The 19874-nt window shown below is 38.9% G+C and overlaps 1 protein-coding gene across 2 annotated transcripts in view; it reads left to right on the forward strand.

Annotated features, from left to right (window-relative positions):
* Window positions 1–19874, forward strand: part of LOC126161305 (uncharacterized) — an 847447-nt gene that overhangs the window by 756157 nt on the left and 71416 nt on the right. For both annotated transcript variants that reach the window (XM_049917059.1, XM_049917060.1), the window contains one exon: window positions 7751–7899. In XM_049917059.1, the coding sequence (XP_049773016.1) occupies window positions 7751–7899 (149 nt within the window). The remainder of the gene's footprint in view (window positions 1–7750; window positions 7900–19874) is intronic.

Below are 19874 nucleotides of genomic sequence, written 5' to 3' on the forward strand. Positions count from 1 at the left end.
TGACAGAAATATTTTTATTACGAGCTGACTTTATATCGTCGACTTTGTGTTACTGACCAGACACTTACCCCACAACTGACCATATGGTTTTCATTTTATCCTGTGAATTATCTATTCTATTTGCATACCACATGCTCTTTGCCTTCCTAATAACATTTTTAAGCACCTTACAATACTGTTTGTAATGGGCTTCTGTAGCTTGGTTGTGACTACCAGCCAACCTGGCTGCCTATTACTGCTAGAATGTTATTGGCACTATAAACGTTCTGCCACTCTTGTTCCTTGACAAGGTTTAAAAATCTCACTATTGCTGCTGGATTAAAAAGCCTCTTAGTGTTAAAATTTGTGCATCGTGGTCTGAAAGGCCATTCACACTTTTACTAACAGAATGCCCACCTAGTAATGAAGAATGAATAAAAATATTGTCTGTGGCTGTGCTACTGTTCCCCTGCACTGTAGTTGGAAAAAACACAGTCTGCATCAGATCATATGAATTTAGGAGATCTTCCAACATCCTTTTTCTTGCACCATCATATACAAAATTACTATTGAAGTCACCACATATAAATAATTTCTGGTACTTCCTACAAAGTGAATCACGAACCCTCTCTAACTTGAGCAGAAATGCTCTGAAGTTGGAGTTAGGGGACCTATAAACAACAACAATTAGAAGTCTAGTTTCACTAAATTCAACTGCCCCTGCACAACATTCAAATATCTGTTCAGTGCGGTGTCATGATACATCTATGGACTCAAATTGAATACTGTTTTTTGCATACGTAGCCACTCCCCTACCCGGCAAGGAACTCCTTGAGAAACAGCCAGCTAATCTGTATCCTGGTAAAGGAAGCCTCTGAATTGTCAAATTATTCAAGTGGTGCTCTGATATACCAATAATTTCGGAGTCAACATCTATAAGCAGTTCACTAACTTTGTCTCTAATATCTCTTATATTTTGATGAAATATGCTAATTCCTTCTCTACTTGGAAACATTACATCCTTGGAAGGTGAGCCCTTAGTTAGAGGGACTTCCTTTAAACAGGTATACTTATCAGCTGACTTCAATCTAAAAAAGGTGCAGCCCTAACACCAACTACTACGGGAATTTTTCTTTGAGTGACACCACCACCACCACCACCACCACCACCACCACCACCACCACCCACTACACTGTCACCTATAAGCTTAGCCAGCCTCCCCTTCCCATACCTATTGAAGTGCAGGCCATGCCTAGTGAAACCCAATCTACTGATAGACTCAACTGGCACCACTGAGATGTGACCCATGCCCTCTGCCATCAGCCCCCTCCCAATCCCCATGTTAACGTGCCTAACAGCTGCATTAAGGTGAGGCCGATCATGACGCTGAAACACCATCCCACCATCCTGGATTTTCCATTGTTTGAAGCAAATGAAAGGTATTTCTCATGTAAAGTAAGACCACAGTACGACCGAAACAGAAACCCCGAACCAGCATACCTATATGTACTTGGGCACTAGGTATAATCACACATCTGCATGGACTGTGAAATGGAGTCCAAGAAATAAATTCTTAAGCTGTGGTGTTTTGACATTTCTTTGGTGATAATTACATTAGAGTAATAACCAATTTTACAGATATTTACATGGATATGGTCAGGCCGCATTTTGGCAAGGACCGAGGTGCCTGCAATATGGCTGAAACAAATTGGGCATTGGTGGGTTCACAGTGCCTTTTGGGCACAATGAGATCAACCTAGTAAAAAATACTCATCAAATTTGGGGCAATTCGAAAGCCAGTGGCCTAGAATCATGTTATTTATCAATGACGATTACACTTTCTTGTATGATGCTTACATTTTGATGATGTAAAAGACAGAAACTTGAGAAAGAAAGTTGATAAGTTGGCTCCCATAAGAGAAGTGTTTGAAATAATAGTAGATAATTTTCCTTACTTCTCAACAAGTGAGCACCTCACTGTAGATAAACAATGTTAGCATTTAGGGGTAACTGTCCCTTTCAGTAGTTCATATCTAGTAAACCCACTAAATACAGGCTAAAAACATTTGCTTTAGTTGATGATAAGACAGCATATACAGTAAATTTAGAAATCTATGTTGGTTCACACTCTGATGGACCTTGTAAACAGGTCAATAGCCCACATGATGCAGTAACAAGAATGGTGAATCCATCTGAGGGAACTATCAGGAATCTAATCGTCAATTACTGGTTTTCAAGATACTCTCATACTAAATGTATTAAAGATAATGATCTTATGTGGGGACAACTCTCCAAAACAAAGTCAAGTACCTTTGAGGATTTTTCCAAATAAAAAAAAGAACACAAAAATTTTCCATTTTTGGGTTCCATAAGGAAAAGATCGTTGTGTCATACTGTCTCAAAAAGATTGAAGCTGTCCTCATAATTTCTAAAATACAGAGTGTCGATATTATCACCAGTGATGCAAGATGTCGTAACATTTTACCACATGACAAAAGTGGGGTGCACTTAGTTGACCAGCTGTGTCAAAAATATGGTATGGCTCAAAATATAAGGTGCCAACCTAAAGTAATGTTCTACGGTCTACTAATCTTAACTGCACTAAATGCATTTTGCAGTTATAAATTCAATAAAAATGAAGATAAAGCATTGAGGAGAACTACTTTCCTAACCAATCTTGCATGGAAACTTGTAAAGCTTGAAGCAGAAAGGAGATGTCAAGAATCACAGATAATTACGGAGATCAGGAAGTATGGACTTTCACTACTTGGAATGGAAGAGATTGTGAATGGCCACGGGAGGAAATAAAGGGAAGATCTAACGAGTGTGGTAGGTTGTGGGAAGTGGTGTGTTAGGTGTGATTAGTGAACATGCTCTGATCATTAGAAGGAAGTTCATGTCAATTGATCAGACACTGTGGACAGAAATAATACGTGTATTGGAATGTAATTTTGGAAATATAGGGTTAACTGTTGTATTGCAGTGTATGGTTCACAAACAACACTTATTATTAGTTTTTCTGCTGTATAGGTTCACTTTTGTTTGATTTATTAAAAGAAATCATACGTGAATGTTATAATAAATATATCGCATTCAAGTGTGGAGTTGAGTAATTAATTGTATCCTATGGGTTGAATGAATAAAAAAAGAGAACATCCTCTGGAGAAGATTCTCAGAGCACGAGAACATTCTCTGAGTAAGTTCTCAGTGTCATATGAATAAAAATTTTGAAGCATATTCTCTGGCAGGAAGCTCCTTCTCACTACCTCCATTCCTTCTCAAGAAGCATCGTAGTGCGCGTCAGTTGCTGCATTCGGCACAGAATGCAGGGGTTCTGTTACACTACATTGAACTATTCAGGGTACATGCAAGCAACTGGCATCACTGTGTTCTGGAACAGTTGCACTATGTTTCAATTTTACTTTTATGTGCAGCAATAAATTGTTAAGACGTTTACTGACAGTTTACAAAAATGCGTTTTCTTGCACTGTAACCGAATTTTCGACATGCAAGAAACTTGTTTGTTATTCAGATTAGGTGAACACATTATGGGAACAAAATCTTAAGAGTACATGTCATTTTCATCTACTCCAAACCGGAATTCTGTCAGAGCATTCTAACACAGAATAATTCTGGTTAAATACGATGCATAATGGTCTGCTCGCCAGTCAGGTATGTACACAAACTTCCGACATGCTGGAATAACTGTAGGTCAGCAGCTTCTGTTAATCAGTAACATGAAAACCAATCTAAAGTTGCAAATTTCACTTTTTTTATTCACATTTTTGACATTATTTTCGGAAATACCGTTTCTGACTGTGTTAGATTGATTTGAAATGGGTCTTGGTGTGAAATTAGTCATCAGGTGAATAAAAAAGTGAAATTTGTAACTTTGGTCTGAGTTTTCATTGTACTGAAGTATTTAAGCAGTCGCCCATTATGAGAAACAGATCGTTACATTTGTAATAAACCAGTTTTTAATTTTTCTGATCCGCCTATGTATTTCTAACATAACAAAATAGAAGATGTCTGCTGTGTGAAGACATGATGGTGAACATCTGGAAATGTCAGTGACTTGTTTGTTGTAGACATAAGTCTTCTTGTACATCAGTGTGAAAACTTGGGTCTGCTAAATAGCAACAAAAATGTGTTAATTTTCACTTCTTTTGAAAAGTCGCACTCTCTTCTTTCACGATTTTGTAGAAGGAAACTTGCCAGGAAAATAATGTTTTATTGTTAAACCCCCATAAACTTCTACAGTTTCTCTCTTCGGTATTTCTTTGGGCTAAGTATCTTCTTCTTCTTCTTTCTTTTGCCTACCAAGCAACATGAATTTTGCCATTGTTACCAAAAGGTCAGTGAAACTTAACCTCAACAGAACTTCCTCAGGTCAGAGTATGCTGTAGAGCTTACTTCAAAAAACATAGAATGTTCTCCACTTGTGAGAACCCCCTCTAGTTTTATTCATGTAAAATCAGAGAACATTCTTTGTTATGAGCAACTTCCTCCACCCATTTACTCACGCTGAGAATGTTCTCTGAAATTTTGAGTATAAAGTGTATTCTCTGCTTTATTTGTACATACTATATCATTATGCAAGTATATATATCCTATTTTGTTTCATTGTTGTTAAAATAACATTTAAAACAGTGGTGGGTGATAGCTGTTACCCACAGGTCCAATAGCGTAACGAAAATTCATGTGACTACTGCAGCGCTAAGTGTTCTGTAATAAAAAGTTTATTTATTGTACCAATCCATGGATTGCCTCTCCTGCCTTTATCCTGCACTCCACTATTTGTTCCTCCCCCACCTCCCCCCCCCCCCCCCCCCCCCTACAACATGAGGTTTGATTTTGTATTTAATACAGTTGTTATTTTGTAGTTTTTGATTTGATGTACATTTGCTTTGTAATTATACATGGTTTCAGGTCATATCTTCATCATTTTGATGGGATTGTAGTAACTAAGTCTTATATTAATTATAATAATTAGGTCTTAAGTCTTAATGCTCACCAGTGCTGCTGCCAGATGGCCTGTTTGTCTTTTTGAAAGTTACAACTACTGTAATGATTCACTTTTGCATTATCGTACAGATAAGATACGTGGCTCCATACCTGTGTATGACGTGTTCATGTTAACCTTGGCATTGTTTTCACATTGTACTTTGATTTATTTCCTGTGTAATCTTAGTGATCTGTTAACTAATACTATGCATTATGTATTATTCATGGCTCTTTACTGATTTTTTTCTGAATAATCTGATGATGTATAAATTGAAACACGCCATTAAGGGGAAGTTTACTATCTTTGACCCGAAAAAACCATGTTCTTTGAGAATTTTTTCCTCGGGATGTGTTATAGATATCAATGTCAAATTTGGTCAAAATGTTTATTGATATTTCCTATACAAACTGGAATTTTTTCGACCGGAAATGTCAAAGAGCAAAGGCGCAAGTGCTGTCGGAACGAAACAAAATTTCGATGTACACCTCCACGCACGGTATGTCACAGGTCAGCTGGCTTGTCTGAAATCAAAATTGAGTTGACGTTAGCGAAGTATGTAAGATTCTTTAGGAGGTGTAACTCACTTAACTTATTTGGACCATAGGAAAAAAATGGTGGCCATTTGAAAAAAAAAGGGTTTTTTTCCATCAATTTTTTGACTTTGTTGGCCAAGTAAAAATATTTATAGTTGATGGATTGGAATAGAAGTGGTACAACTCCTAAACAACATAGCTAGCTTCTTCGGAAACAAAGAATCATGCCAATCGGTTCAGTAGATTCGAAGTTACCGTACCGCGCGATAAAAAAAGTGTCATTTCGAAAAAAACGCGTTTGAAGGTTTGACTACATATAAATGCAATTTTATGCAACTCACGTTCAATCTGCTATTCTGGGTCCATAAACTAGTCCTTCCTCTTCCTCATAGAGGGCGTTCTGCTCGATCTGGACCATCCTGCACTGCTCCAGAGCTGCTCGTATGGCCGGTGACAAGCAGTTTTCGGCTGCTTGAATCCGGTGGTCATCCAAATTCTTGGTGAACTGCATCAAATAGAGTCCCAGGATGACATCCACCATTGTCACGGTCTTCAGAATTGCTGAAAACCCTTCGTTTGAAGCTGCTCACTGCCAGGAAAGTCACAATCTCCACAGTCTTTGCACCAGAATGCAAATTCTTGTGGGCTAACTTCCAAACACGCACGTTCAAACTTTCATTTGAATTTTGTGTGTTTCCTCCCAAGCACCAGTACAATAACTCGTCCTCTGAAAGAGAAAGACTGGTGCGTGAAAAAGGCTGATTTCAGGCAGATGCAGTTTTTTGTTCAACCGCGAACAACAAACATTTCCGTTCCGTATTCGGAAAAACCATTTCAGGGGTGGATTCTAAACACTTTTATGGATCCAGAAATGCAATTTAAAAAAAAATCGTTATTTTGAACCTAAAGATAGTAAACCTCCCCTTAAAGGGATCAATCACCACACAGTCTGTGACTTCCATGTGTTCTTTATAGTATCCATTATAGCATTGATATAACCTTCAAAATATGGTGATTACATTTCTTAAGATAAACTGAAAGAGTTTTAACATCTACTGCTACCACGGCTGCGGCTGTGTTAAAATGGGCATAGTTGTGCAATGAGCACACTCCTCTCGTCATCATTATCCTTCTTTTGTTTTGAATACTCCTTTTGCAAATTTTTTGGTCCTCACCATATCACTGTGCATTGATGGTCTGCCCCTAAGGCAGAGACTCGACCAAAATGTTGCCTTTTTGGTCCCAAAACTCTGAGGCCATGATTATTTTTGTCCAAAATTGTGGTTTTGAATATTTTGGCATATCGGGCTCAGGCATGTAATGAGTCGACCACATTTCATCTTCACTCATAGTAGAGCTCAGAAGATCTTCACCTTTCAGTTCAAATCTCTCAAGAAACTTGCAGACACTACTGATCCAATTTTTTCTTGTGCTTTTCACCTGTTTTGGGACTCGTCTTGCATACAGTTTCTGGTATTCCAGTGTTTCTGTGAGTGTGTCATATAAGACAGTTCTGTGTACATTTATTGGTTTCTTTCTATTATTATTATGTGCAGTTGGGCCATATTGGATCATGCAAAGCAACTATCTTTCAATTTACGTAGTTTCCAAGGAGCTCTCATTTTTTTTATTCAAGGTTTCTTTTTCTTTCTTCAATCCACTTTGTACGTGATCTTGCAGTAGTCACAAATAGCTGCTTGTGTAATATTCTTTTCTCCATTTGCATTAATGATGCCCTTTTCCCCCCTAGGAACACTCTTTTACAAACAGAGATCATCAGTGAGAAACAGTAGCCTATAAAGGGGCAGATTTTAATATTTATTCTAAAATGATCCTTGTATTGGGAAGGAGTGAAATCTGGACTGTCATCTGGCAATCCTTTTTTGTATCTTTTACAGTTTATGTTTTAACAGTTTTCCTGAATAACTTCAGGCATTGTCCAAATGGTTCTTTCAGACATTCTGCAGCCTGTTAACTTTCTTATTCATGTTTTACTGAGCATGTGTTCCATCTCTAATGACCACATTATCTGCAAGTCATTAAACCCTTCCTGTCAGTTCTTTTACTTGAGGAGTATCACATAGGACTAAATTGCAAAAACAAACATTTTCTAATGTGTCCAAACCTAACAATGCTTTTTTTCATTAACTGAATGCATGAGGTGCTGTCTTCCTTTACGTGTCTGTTGAATGTAAGAGAGTATATTTATGTTGTGTCACAATTTATTTTTCAGTGGGCATTTTGCGATATTGGTTACGTCTGCTCTGGGACTCCGCTGTCTTCCATTTACTAATCAAGAAACGTGGTAGAATTCCTGCCAGCAACAGCTTTGTTGTAAAGAGAGTTGCTGGTCCTGGTTTGAATTCCAATTATTTTTATCAGGTAACATTTCAGGACATAAATCTACTAGTAATACATACTGCAAATCAGGAAATTTCTTGAGGATTTTTTTTTTTAATTTTTGTAATGCTCATTACTGATGTTATAGAAATCATTCTCAGATGAAACATCAGATATTCTTTTGAAATGCAGACAGCATTTCACAAGCGCAACTGACTGATATCTTTAGCTGTGATGGACACACTGCTGGGCTGTTACTGAAGCATTAACATTGTGTAAATCACACCCAAAGATGTCGATCATTTGTGCCAGTAAAACATTCACAACAATATCCGATATTTCATTCTAGAACCACTTCTACAACTACAGTCCGATTCGTGAACAATGGCAGTTTTTTCAGGTCGAGGCACAGATGGGGACTGTACTGTTACTAGTTCCAAGGAACAGTTGTGGTAGTGCAGATGTGTGCTTTGCACTTGAACATAGTGTTAACCTGCAAATTATGTCTGCTGCTTGACTGTGTAGAATTTTCGCTCACCACTACTGTCAGCGATGACAGACTGCAATAAATTCACTAAATAACTACTTGTCATCACGTTTAATGCTCACATTGGATACAACATTCCTAGCAAAGTGCTCAGAACATTACTGAATGCTCACTGGCTGTCAGAGGATAACTGGCAAAGGTGCACAGAACGAGGCTACACTCGACTGCCATCATTCGTGACTCCAACTATATCAGGAGAGACTTAAGAAATAAATTACGGATGTTTCCTTTAGCATCTGCTGAATTTATCTGTCACATGACTAGTGAATTATTTACATGTTTCTTCCTTAAAAAATAAATAACTAAATAAAATTCTGTATAAAACAGGAAATTGGGGAAGTTAATGAATATTTTTCATACATATCTCTGTGGTACATCATCAAATATGAAAATAATTTTAATTTTTAATAATTGTCCAGTGTTATGTTTATCTTTCCTGATCTGAGCAGCAGCAGCAGCTGATCGAGACAGATGCAGTGACAAAGAAGGAACTGATTTTGTGACTTTTATGACTAACCAGGAGCGAATTTTATAATGTCATCTGTGTGCTTTAATAGTTTAGTTTCTTGAGATACTGTGTGTTAATTTAATATCTAATAGCCACAGGTCTCGCATTTTCGTTTGCATTGGAAAGTAAACCGATTTTGTGACATATTACAAGTTCCTAATCAAGGGCAAATTATTTAGTTTCACCTAAGTGCTTTGGTAGCTGGGTTTTTGAATCTCTGCTTATGACTAATTTATTAGACACAGTTTCTGTGTTTTCGTCAGTGTCTACAGTAGAGTTTTGCAGCACATGCCAATAGTCCATTTATCTGGGTAGTTTAGTTTTCCGTGATCTTTAGCATGGATAGGGACTGTGACTGTTGTGTGTGGATGCGTGTCGAGTTGGTAACACTTTGCTCTCAGCTCCAGGCTGAGTTACACAGCTTGAGGCTACAGTGGACGGGCACCACTGCTGTGGGTCAGCTGTGGGGATCCAACGGAATGTCCTGCATGTCCAGATCCTCCAATCGGTCCTCACAAGTGGCCAGTCCAGCTACTGCTCTCACTGAGGTTGACCCCTCACCTGTGGTTGAGTGGGAGGTCTTCCCAGGGCATAGCAGGTGGCAAAAGACTTGCCAGGGGACCACATGTAATGCCTCCCCGGTTAGTCTGACAAACAGGTTCCAGGTGCTACCAGAGGCTGACACACTCGCAGAGCCAAATGCTGTCGCCTGTCCTGTTTCAGAGGAAACCTCCCAGCCTGCAAGATCTGGACAATCACAGAGGGTGGGATTATTGATAGTTGGGAGCTCCAACATTAGATGCGTTGTGGGGCCCTTTAGGGACTTGGCTGCCAAGAAGGGAAGGAAAGTCAATGTGCACTCCGTATGCATACCAGGTGGAGTCATTCCAGATGTGGAACGGGTCCTCCTGGATGCCGTGAAGAGCACAAGATGCAGTCAACTGCAGGAGGTAGCTCACATCAGTACCAATGATGTGTGTCACTTTGTATCAGAAGAAATTCTGTCTGGCTTTGAGCAGCTAACAGAAATGGTAAAGGCTGTCAGTCTTGCTTGCGAGATGAAAGAAGAGCTGACCATTTGCAGCATACTCGACAGGACCAATTTTGGACCTCTGGTACAGAGCTGAGTGGAGGATTTGAATTGGAGGCTCAGATAGTTTTGTGACTGTGTAGTCTGCTGATTCCCTGACTTGCGCAAAATGGTGGTTGGGTTTTGAGTTCTGCTGAATAGGTAAGGAGTCCACTATACGCAGGAAGCAGCTACACAGGTAGCAGGGGCTGTGTGGCGTGGACTGAGCAGTTTTTTAGATTAAAGGGTCTCGGGAAAACACAAACAGGGCTTTAGTTGCAAAGGGTGCAGGCTAAACACAGGAAGAACATAGATACAGGAACCATCGGTATAACAGTTGTAAATTGTCGTAGCTGTGTTGGGAAAGTACCAGAGCTCCAAGTGCTAATAGAAAGCATTGATGCTGAAATTGTTATAGGCCTTCAAAGCTGGCTAAAATCGGAGTTAAGCTCAGCCGAAATTTTTGCCAAGAACCTAACGATGTTCCAAAAGGACAGCTTAACACAATTGGCGGTGGCATGTTTGTTGCTGTCAGAAGTAGTTTATCTTGGCACGAATTGAAGTAGATAGTTCCTGTGAGGTAGTATGGGCAGAGGCTATTGTTGGCAACCCGAATGAAATAATAATTGGATCCTTTTACCGACCTCCCAATTCAGATGATACAGTTGCTGAAAGGTTCAAATAAAACCTGACTTTGATTTCAAACACGTAGTCGACTCATACAATTATAGTTGGTCGTGACTTTAATTTACCCTCGATATGTTGGCGAAAATACGTGTTTAATTCTGGAGGTATGCATAAAACATCATCCGAAATTGTGCTAAACGCATTCTCTGAAAATTATTTTGAGCAGTTAGTTAATGAGCCCACGAAAATAGTAAACATTTGTGAAAACGCACTTGACCTCTTAGCAACAAATAATCCTGAGTTAATACGAGCATGAAAAGGGATACAGGATTAGTGAACACAGGTTTGTCGTAGTGAGACTGAATACTGTAACCCCCAATTCCTCCAAAAATAAATAAAAAATAAACGTGTTCAAAAAAGCAGATAAAAATTCACTTGACGCCTTCCTGAGGGACAGTCTCCACTTCTTCTAAATTAACAATATAAATGTAGACCAGATGTGGCTTGAATTCAGAGAAATAGTATCAGCAGCAATTGGTTTATGCCGAATAAATTAACGAACGATGGAGCTGATCCTCCTCGACGCACAAAACAGGTCAGAACACTGTAGCAGAACCAACAAAACAAACATGCCAAATTTAAACAGATGCAAAATCCCCAGGATTGGTGATCTTTTACAGAAGTTTGAAATTTAGCACAGACTTCAATGTGAGATGCTTATAATAATTTCTACAACAAACCTTTGTCTTGAAATGTGGCAGAAAATCCAAAGAGATTCTAGTCATATGTGAAGTATGCAAGCTGCAAGACACAATCAGTACCTTCTCTGTGCGATAGCAATGGAGATACTTTCAAAGACAGTGCTGCCAAAGCAGAGTTACTAAATAGCCTTCTGAAATATTTCAGAATCTGAATCAAGAACAGCTGCCAACATAACATAGAAGTAAATATCCTCGGAGTAGTGAAGCAACTTAAATCACTTAATAAAAGCAAGTCTTCTGGTCCAGACTGTATACCAGTTGGGTTCCTTTCAAAGTAGGTTGATGCAATAGCTCCATACATAACAATCATATACAACCAATTTCTCGATGAAAGATCCGTACCCAAAGACTGGTAAGTTTCACAGGTCACACCAATATTCAAGAAAGGCAGTAGGAATAATCCACTAAATTACAGGCCCATATCATTAATGTCAATATGCAGCAGGATTTTGGAATGGGTATTGTGTTTGAACGTTATGAATTACCTCGAACAAAATGGTCTATTGACACACAGTCAACATGGATTTAGAAAACATCGTTCTTCTGAAACACTACTAGCTCTTTACTCGCATGAAGTGTTGAGTGCTATTGACAAGAGATTCAAATTGATTTCATATTTCTGGATTTCCAGAAGGCTTTTGACACTGTACCACACAAGCGGCTTGTAGTGAAATTTCATGATTATGGAACATCGCCTCAGTTATGTGGCTGGATTCATGATTTCCTGTCAGATAGGTCACAGTTCATACTAATTGATGGAAAGTCATTGAGTAAAACAGAAGTGATTTCCTGCATTCCCCAACGTAGTGTTATAGGCCCTCTGCAGTTCCTTATCTATATAAATGATTTGGGAGACAATTTGAGCAGCCGTCTTAGGTTGTTTGCAGATGACACTGTCATTTATCGACTAGTAAAGTCATCATAAGATCAAAACAAATTTCAAAACGATTTAGAAAAGACATCTGTATTGTGCAAAGTGTGAGGTTATCCACATGAGTGCTAAAAGGAATCCGTTAAACTCTGGTTACACGATAAATCACTCGAATCTAAAGGTGGCAAATTCAATTAAATACCTAGGAACTACAATTACGAACAACTTAAATTGGAAGGAACACATAGAAAATGTTGTGGTGAAGGCTAACCAAAGACCGTTTTATTGGCAGGACACTTAAAAAATGTAACAGACCTACTAAGGAAACTTCCTATGCTACCCTTGTCCATCCTCTTTTAGAATACTGCTGTGTGGTGTGGGATCCTTACCAGATAGGATTGACAGAGTACCCCAAAAAAGTTCAAAAATGACAGCATGTTTTGTATTATTGTAAAATAGGGGAGAGAGTGTCACTGAAATCATACAGGATTTGGGGTGGACTTCATTAAAGCAAAGGCATTTTTTGCTGCAGCAGAATTTTCTCATGAAATTCCAATCACTAACTTTCTTCACTGAATGTGAAAATATTTTGTTGACACTGACCTACATAGGGAGAAATGATCATTATTATAAAATAAGGGAAATCAGAGCTTGTACGGAAAAATATAGGTGTTCGGTATTTCTGCACACTATACGAGATTGGAATAACAGAGAATTGTGAAGTTGGTTTGATGAACCCTCTGCCAGGCACTTAAATGTGAAATGCAGAGTATCCATGTAGATGTAGATGAAGAAATCCCTGCATTTCATAATTGTTCCTTACAATCGTCACCTCGCTACACATAACTGTGTTATCTGTGAACACCCTTAGAGAGCTACTGGCATTATTAAAGAGATATATTTTTAAAAACTGTATTTTTCTATCTTGATGCTATATTTGTAAAGATGTATTTTCAAGATGTATTTTGAAAGATATTGCAGGCAATGAAATTTTGTCCATTGCAGAAGTGACATGTCTCTATAGAAGTCCATGAAAGTGGCAACTGAAATGTAAATTTCTATTTCTGGCAGCAATATGAATTTTGGAACAAATTGCACTAGTTTACCATGATTCAATGTTAGTGTAGTGGTTGAAATGCATGGGTTTTTCATGAAGTAGATGTGAAACAATGAGTCTGTCGAAATGTGTGTGTGTGTGTGTGTGTGTGTACGTGGGTCCTTATCTTGCTCAGTAAAGATACTGCATTATCTCTGAATACACCCTACCTTGCCATAGACGTTGCTACCATGCCAACGTAATCTCTGGAACTGGCAATGTAATCAGCCAACAACTGTATTTTAAATGAAGGTTACCATATTGTAAATAAAATATTTTTTGATGTCAATGTAAGATTCCATATTTTCAGATCTTGTTGTATTAAATTACAGTTTTTCTGATTACGCTGTTGTAAAATTATAGAGCAAAACTGGTAAAAATAAAACATACTGATTGTGAATTGTGGATGTCCTGGTAAACTAGTTAAATGAAATGTATGTTTGCTAGAGCCTCCCATCAGATAGACCAATCGCTTGCTGCATATCTCTTTAGTCGATGCCACATTGATGATGTGCATGTCGATGAGGATGAAATGGTGATGAAGATGACACAACACCTAGTCCCCAAATGGAGAAAATCTCCGACCTACCCAGGAATCGAACCTAGTTCCCTGGTGTGATGTTCTGCCGCTCTGATCACTTAGACTGATAAAGTTAATTTCAACAGTTACTGATTTCACTGCAAGCAATGCCTGCTCTTGTGAAATAAGTCAATGTTTGTATGCTGGAATGGCAGGAAGAATATAGTTGAAACTAAAAGAAGAATGAAGGTTATGAAAGTGTGAAAAGTAAAATCTGCAATTTACTAAATATAAGAAATTGGAAAGACAGCAGAAAATTTGACTGATTCTCATGCTGAGCTTGCACATCCATGTAACACAGATAAAGTAAGAAACATAAAGCTTTTTCAGCAAATGAAGTCATTTGGTATTAACCATTGAGCAGCTGTAATGTTCTATTTTTCAGGCATTGTATCTTTCTATCACAGTGCTGAATAGAAACTAAAATGGGACAGTTCTTCTCTACCGTAGAAAAAAGTAGCCCAGTCATTGTCATTAAATGACTTGTAAACAGTGATATTATGCTCTATATCCCAAAAGTAAACTCTAAAACTTGGATTTTTGGTAATTTCCCCTCCAACCACTGTTTCTTTAGCAGAAGGCCTGTTATAAACTGACATAGAGTTTTGTAAACAGATTTTTAGTAATACATAACTGATCGTATCAAATGCATGTGGTGTGCTATTGAAAATAAAGTTACTGGAATTTTCTCCACGTCCACAAATAAATGTTACAAAAATGTATTCAGAACTTTCAAATGTGCTGTAATAAAAAGTAATTTCGAGAAATTACTTTTGGTATTTGCTTAGTGAATTGTACCTCAGTATGATGGTGTTTGCTTCATTTTCTGATTATAAACTGTTTTGACTTATAAATTTAAAATATTTGACTACAAACACTGTTCAGCTATAACTGACTGAGGAGCTATGACTATATTTAGAATGGGGTCACGGAATTTTAGAATTCGCACCAGTTGCCTTGCAAACAGGTTCTTGTCGTTGCAAACAGTGAGGTACACATCCTCATACCGGCTTCAGAAATTTCGGTAACACAATTTTATTCATCATCAGGATGTTTTGTGTAGGTCAATTTAGTGTAAAGAAGTTTAAGTCCAGTTACTGCTTTAACAATGTACAGAAAAGTGTCACTGTGAATTAACAGTAGTGTTAGAATATCCCTACTGGTCACAGAAAAACTTTTCAACCTGGGTATTCATTATTCATTTCACTGTTCATACATAAAGAAGAACTGATCTACCGTGTGCTTGCTTTTGTGGCACCAATTAAAACACTACTCATCCCCTTTCCTGCTGTGCATGCCTCACTAAGCGGGACTGGAGTAAGAGATTCTCAGTATGCACTGTTGTTCTGTCTTTGACCTGCTCTCTCTGATGTCCTCACTCGCATCTATACCTCTCCTCGTTCTCACAACAGATGGGTCCCTCACAGTGTAGGGTCTGTGTGATACATTTATTTGAGCAAGCTTCGGCTGCATTTTCTCCCCCAAAAGGGAACAATAGAAGCTAAGACTGGTATTTTCTGCGTACGTGTTCCTGCGAGGATTAGTAGAATTTCCACTCCCTGGAAGTAGGTAACTAGTAATCCACCCCACTTTCTTGTAATTTCTACTGATTCAGTCTTTGAATGTAGAGTGACAGGTCCATGTTACTGTTGGTGCCCTGACTTCTGTCATAGTCACAATCTGCTGTGTGGTCTGCCCACTCTTCTATTGCCTTGTTTACAATTTTTGGCTTTTAGAGGTAGTCTTTTATGTCCCATTCATTCCAGATACTCATTCTTCATCAAGAGATTACAATCTGTTCTTTCTTTGTGGTTATTATTAATAGTTGCTTTCTTATTGTTAAATTTATAACCACGTCGTTCTCGTAAAAGGCAGGAACTGACACCACGAGAGAACGAGATTGGAGACAGTGTGCAGCTGCACGTTTAGTAAGATAAAGGAAATGAGAAATCTGTACCAGAGAAGGAAGCTAAATCTGTGGAGATGGTAGAATCTGGGGAAAAGAATGTTCTGAAAGTGCGGTAGCACGTTCGGAGCCTTCTGCGCGTGCTTCTGCCGAATGTTGCTGTGGGCCGGATCTGAGTTGAATTGTTTTTAGATGGAAGCTCCGCAGTGTGTTGTGTTGTAACTGTCATTGGAAGTTCTTGTTTCTCTTTGTATCTGATGGTGCAAAATGCTGGGTTCCAGGCTGTACTAAATTGGAATCCTTAGTTCCTGTTTATTAGGTTATTTGCTGGGAGGATGTGTGTTGTCTCTTTTACCTTACAGTTCCAGAAATATTAAAGTTAGCGAATAATCTGTGTCTTTTCGTGCATCACAAGGTGTTCTGTACTAGGGCAATTCTCTGCTGTCAGAGATTTATACTGTTGACATAGACGTATGTGACAAAGGTATTTGTCACATCAGTCTCACACTGTGCAACAAGTGTGGCCAATAAATGTCATTGGACACTCGTGAGGAATCTTGTGCTTATCTCATTTCCAGAGTCTGAGATCATCTTCAACAGAACGTAACACATTCCTCAGTTTCACGGGAGGTCGAAGGAGGTGTCTAATGTCGTGTCTGTCGAGGAACTACTGCCGGAGTACAGCAAGAGATCTGTGAAAGTAGCCGATTCTGTTACTTCGTTTTGTTCCCTCGACTGGACTTTTTTTTGATTGGTATGCCAGATAGATTTTACTCCAATATAGAGGAGGTTTTATCTGGCAACTATTTGGTTTGGCTCCTGGCCACAGTGACATTTGGTAGCAGCACCCGTCACCTGGTGCGCACGTAAATGTCTCCGAACATGCTACGGTCGTCCATCGGCAAGTAACTCGATTGCCCGCATGTGACGAGGAGCCCGCACACACTGTTGCAGGGGGGACACAACTATTGCTACCTGCTGGCAGTATTGAACAGCCACCACCTGATGACATCTAGCAGTTCCTTCAAGGAAATATTATGGTGTACACAAAAAAGTGATACTGTGGCAAACCTGAGAGCCGTATATTGAACACCACTGCCAGGAAAGTCTGAAGAGCGACAAGGCAGTAGCTGCTTGTAAAGTTGCAGAGTAACACACCGTGATGAAACTGGCATTAAAAATGTTTGAAAACCGTGTTTTAAAATGTATTATTCTAGTACCTCTCCAAGACTTCATGTAGGTAGCACTTAGAAACTACAGTCAGATGCCTCGTCTGGCTTATTGGTAACAAACTATATACAGAAACCTTGCTCATGACTTAGTCTACCTATTAATGAAGTCTGTATCAAAATCGCTGCAGCAGTTCCTGAGATTAGCCTTCACACACAGACAGAAAAATGTGAGGGAGGGACTTTCATTTACAATATATATAGGTACATAGTTATATATAGATTCTGGTGAAGCTACACTGCTGTCTGGAGTTGTGGTAGCTGTTTACTGTTGCTGCTTTTTGCCTCTTCTGTAGCTCATAAGCTCATAGCTCCTGTTATTGCCATGAGGTGTCAGTCCAAATTCCGATTAGATATGCGAGAGATAACAATATACAGGTTGATTATAGGTACAGTTAAACTTGAAAACAGCTGTAGAAATAACACCGCTGGTCAGAATGACGAGAAATTGCAACGGAATATTATCGGAGAAGGGGGAAAAGGTTTGGCAGAAGAAAAATAAATAGTTGCAAAATGTAGCAATAGATGGTGTTTTAAGCATCCTAATTTAATAGTGGTCAACTACAAATGACAAATGAATCATACAACAATGCCTAAGGTGTACATTTGGCGATAAACAAACAGTACTACTCAATGTGCACGGGTTTACAGGTGTGATACTGCTAGTTACGGAAGCCCATCCACCACAGCAAGGTCATACCACATTGGATGGGAAAAATCGGTTTATAATTGTCCTGATGCTAGAAACCACATAAAAAGCATCACTCACATCAGTTTTTAATCCTCCTGGGTCCAAAAACTGCATAAAAAGTGTCAATCACATTAGTCCTGAGGCCAAAAACCACATAAAAAGCATCAACCGCATTGGTGCTTAATCGTCCCGAAGCCAAAACCCACATAAAAAGCATCAATCAAAATCAAATCAGATTATTAATTTCCATGTGACTGACGCAAAACATGTTCAATATGCTGTCCACTGTTTCCTGCAACAAGCTGAAGTTGATAAACAGCATGTTCCACAACTGATCAAAGTGTTTCCGGGGTCACATTCAGAATGTGTTGCGCAATGCGTGCCTTCAATGCAGCTAAGTTTGCAATCGGAACACTGTACACAACATCTTTCATCCCCACAGCCAGAAGTCATACGGATCAAGATCAGGTGATCGGGACAGCCAGGCTGTAGCAAATGGCTGCTGATAATTCTAGCATTTCCTTAATGGCACTTCAGCAGCTGCTTAACTGGATTTGCAATGCGCAGAGGTACACCGTCTTGCATAAAAATTATCGCATCCACGCTGTTGGAGAGCTGCAGTGATGTGGTTCTGCAAAAGACGCTTACCAGTGACAGTACAGGTAACAGGACCGATAGCTCCAGTCTCTTCAAAAAAATACAGTCCTATGATAAATGATGTCGTACACCCGCACCATGCAGTGACTTCTTCAGGATGAAGTGGTACTGGTTGATTTGCGTGTGGATTTTCCGTTGCCCGTATTCAACAATTCTGTGTATTGACATATACTGTCAGATGGAAGTGGGCTTCTTCTGCCCACAGAATCTTCCATGGCCAATCATTGTCCATTTCCGTGCAAACAAGATATTCTAAAGCAAAGGTCTCTCTTGCTGGCAAGTCAACAGGAAGCAATTTGTGCACATGGGTAATTTTGAATGGATAGCGAAGGGGGATGTTTCATTGGATCTTACCCACTGTGCTCAAGAGTATGTCCAAAATCAGGCAATTCTCCATGCACTACACATTTGCACACCACCACTTGTCTCCTCCTGCATTGCTGTGGCCACTGCTTCCACTGATGTCCAATCAATTTGTTTCAATTTGTTTGCACACCAAAAGAACCAGTCTTTTCAAATTTCGGAATCATTTTCTCCAGACCCACAGCAGTCATCACACCGACGCCGTTTTTCAGACCCTTCAGTGTTTGGAACTTCTGCAGAGCAACATGTGCACACTCATCATTCTTATTATACAACTTTACAAACAGAGTGCAATTCTGCATTGAGACAGTCATGGCGAATGTCGCAGATGTGAAAGGAGGAAAAGCCGTGCACCTGGCGTGTTATACCAACTTCAATGGGTCGTGCACATGAGAGGTGTTTTCATTTATGTGTTTTGACACATACAGCACCATCTGTTGATCAATTTTTACACTATTTTTTCTTCTGCCATATGTTTTCCCCCGTCTGCAATAATACTTATAATTGTAAATTAAATACACAAACCTCCCTTTTGAATCACTATCTTTTTGTGAAAACTGTATCAAAAACCATACAGTAATTCCTGACATTCACATACAGGCCAAAACTTGTGGCAGAGGGTTTTAATTTATAATGTGTATAGATATAGTTGCGGTATCATGATAAGTTATGTTATCCTTTAACAAGAATCTCATAACAATAAGTTTACTGTTACCAGCCTCTGTTTATTTATCTCCACAACGCATTTCAAAGGTTTAAACCTCCATCCTTGCATGGATTTACATTTGTTAGTATGACATGTGTCTGTATGTTGTGTTATGATTTTTTGGAGAAACTTGGCACAATGTCTCCAGTGGTCACAGGTTCCTTTCACTGCTGTAACACATCTCATCTATACTGTCATATTTTGTAAACAACATATTTTGTTGTTTACAAAACCTTGTTTACTAAACCTTTGAAATGCATCATGAAGATAAATAAACAGTGATTGGTAACAGTAATCTTGTTGTTTCATTTGATGTCAATAACAGTCACGGAAAGCCTAACCAAAAGTGTTTGCATTTAAAGAATCATGTAATTTGTTGCCATTGCATATCATTTGTGTGTGGCCA

The sequence above is a fragment of the Schistocerca cancellata genome, chromosome 2 (assembly GCF_023864275.1).
Source record: "Schistocerca cancellata isolate TAMUIC-IGC-003103 chromosome 2, iqSchCanc2.1, whole genome shotgun sequence".
Lineage (NCBI taxonomy): Eukaryota > Metazoa > Arthropoda > Insecta > Orthoptera > Acrididae > Schistocerca > Schistocerca cancellata.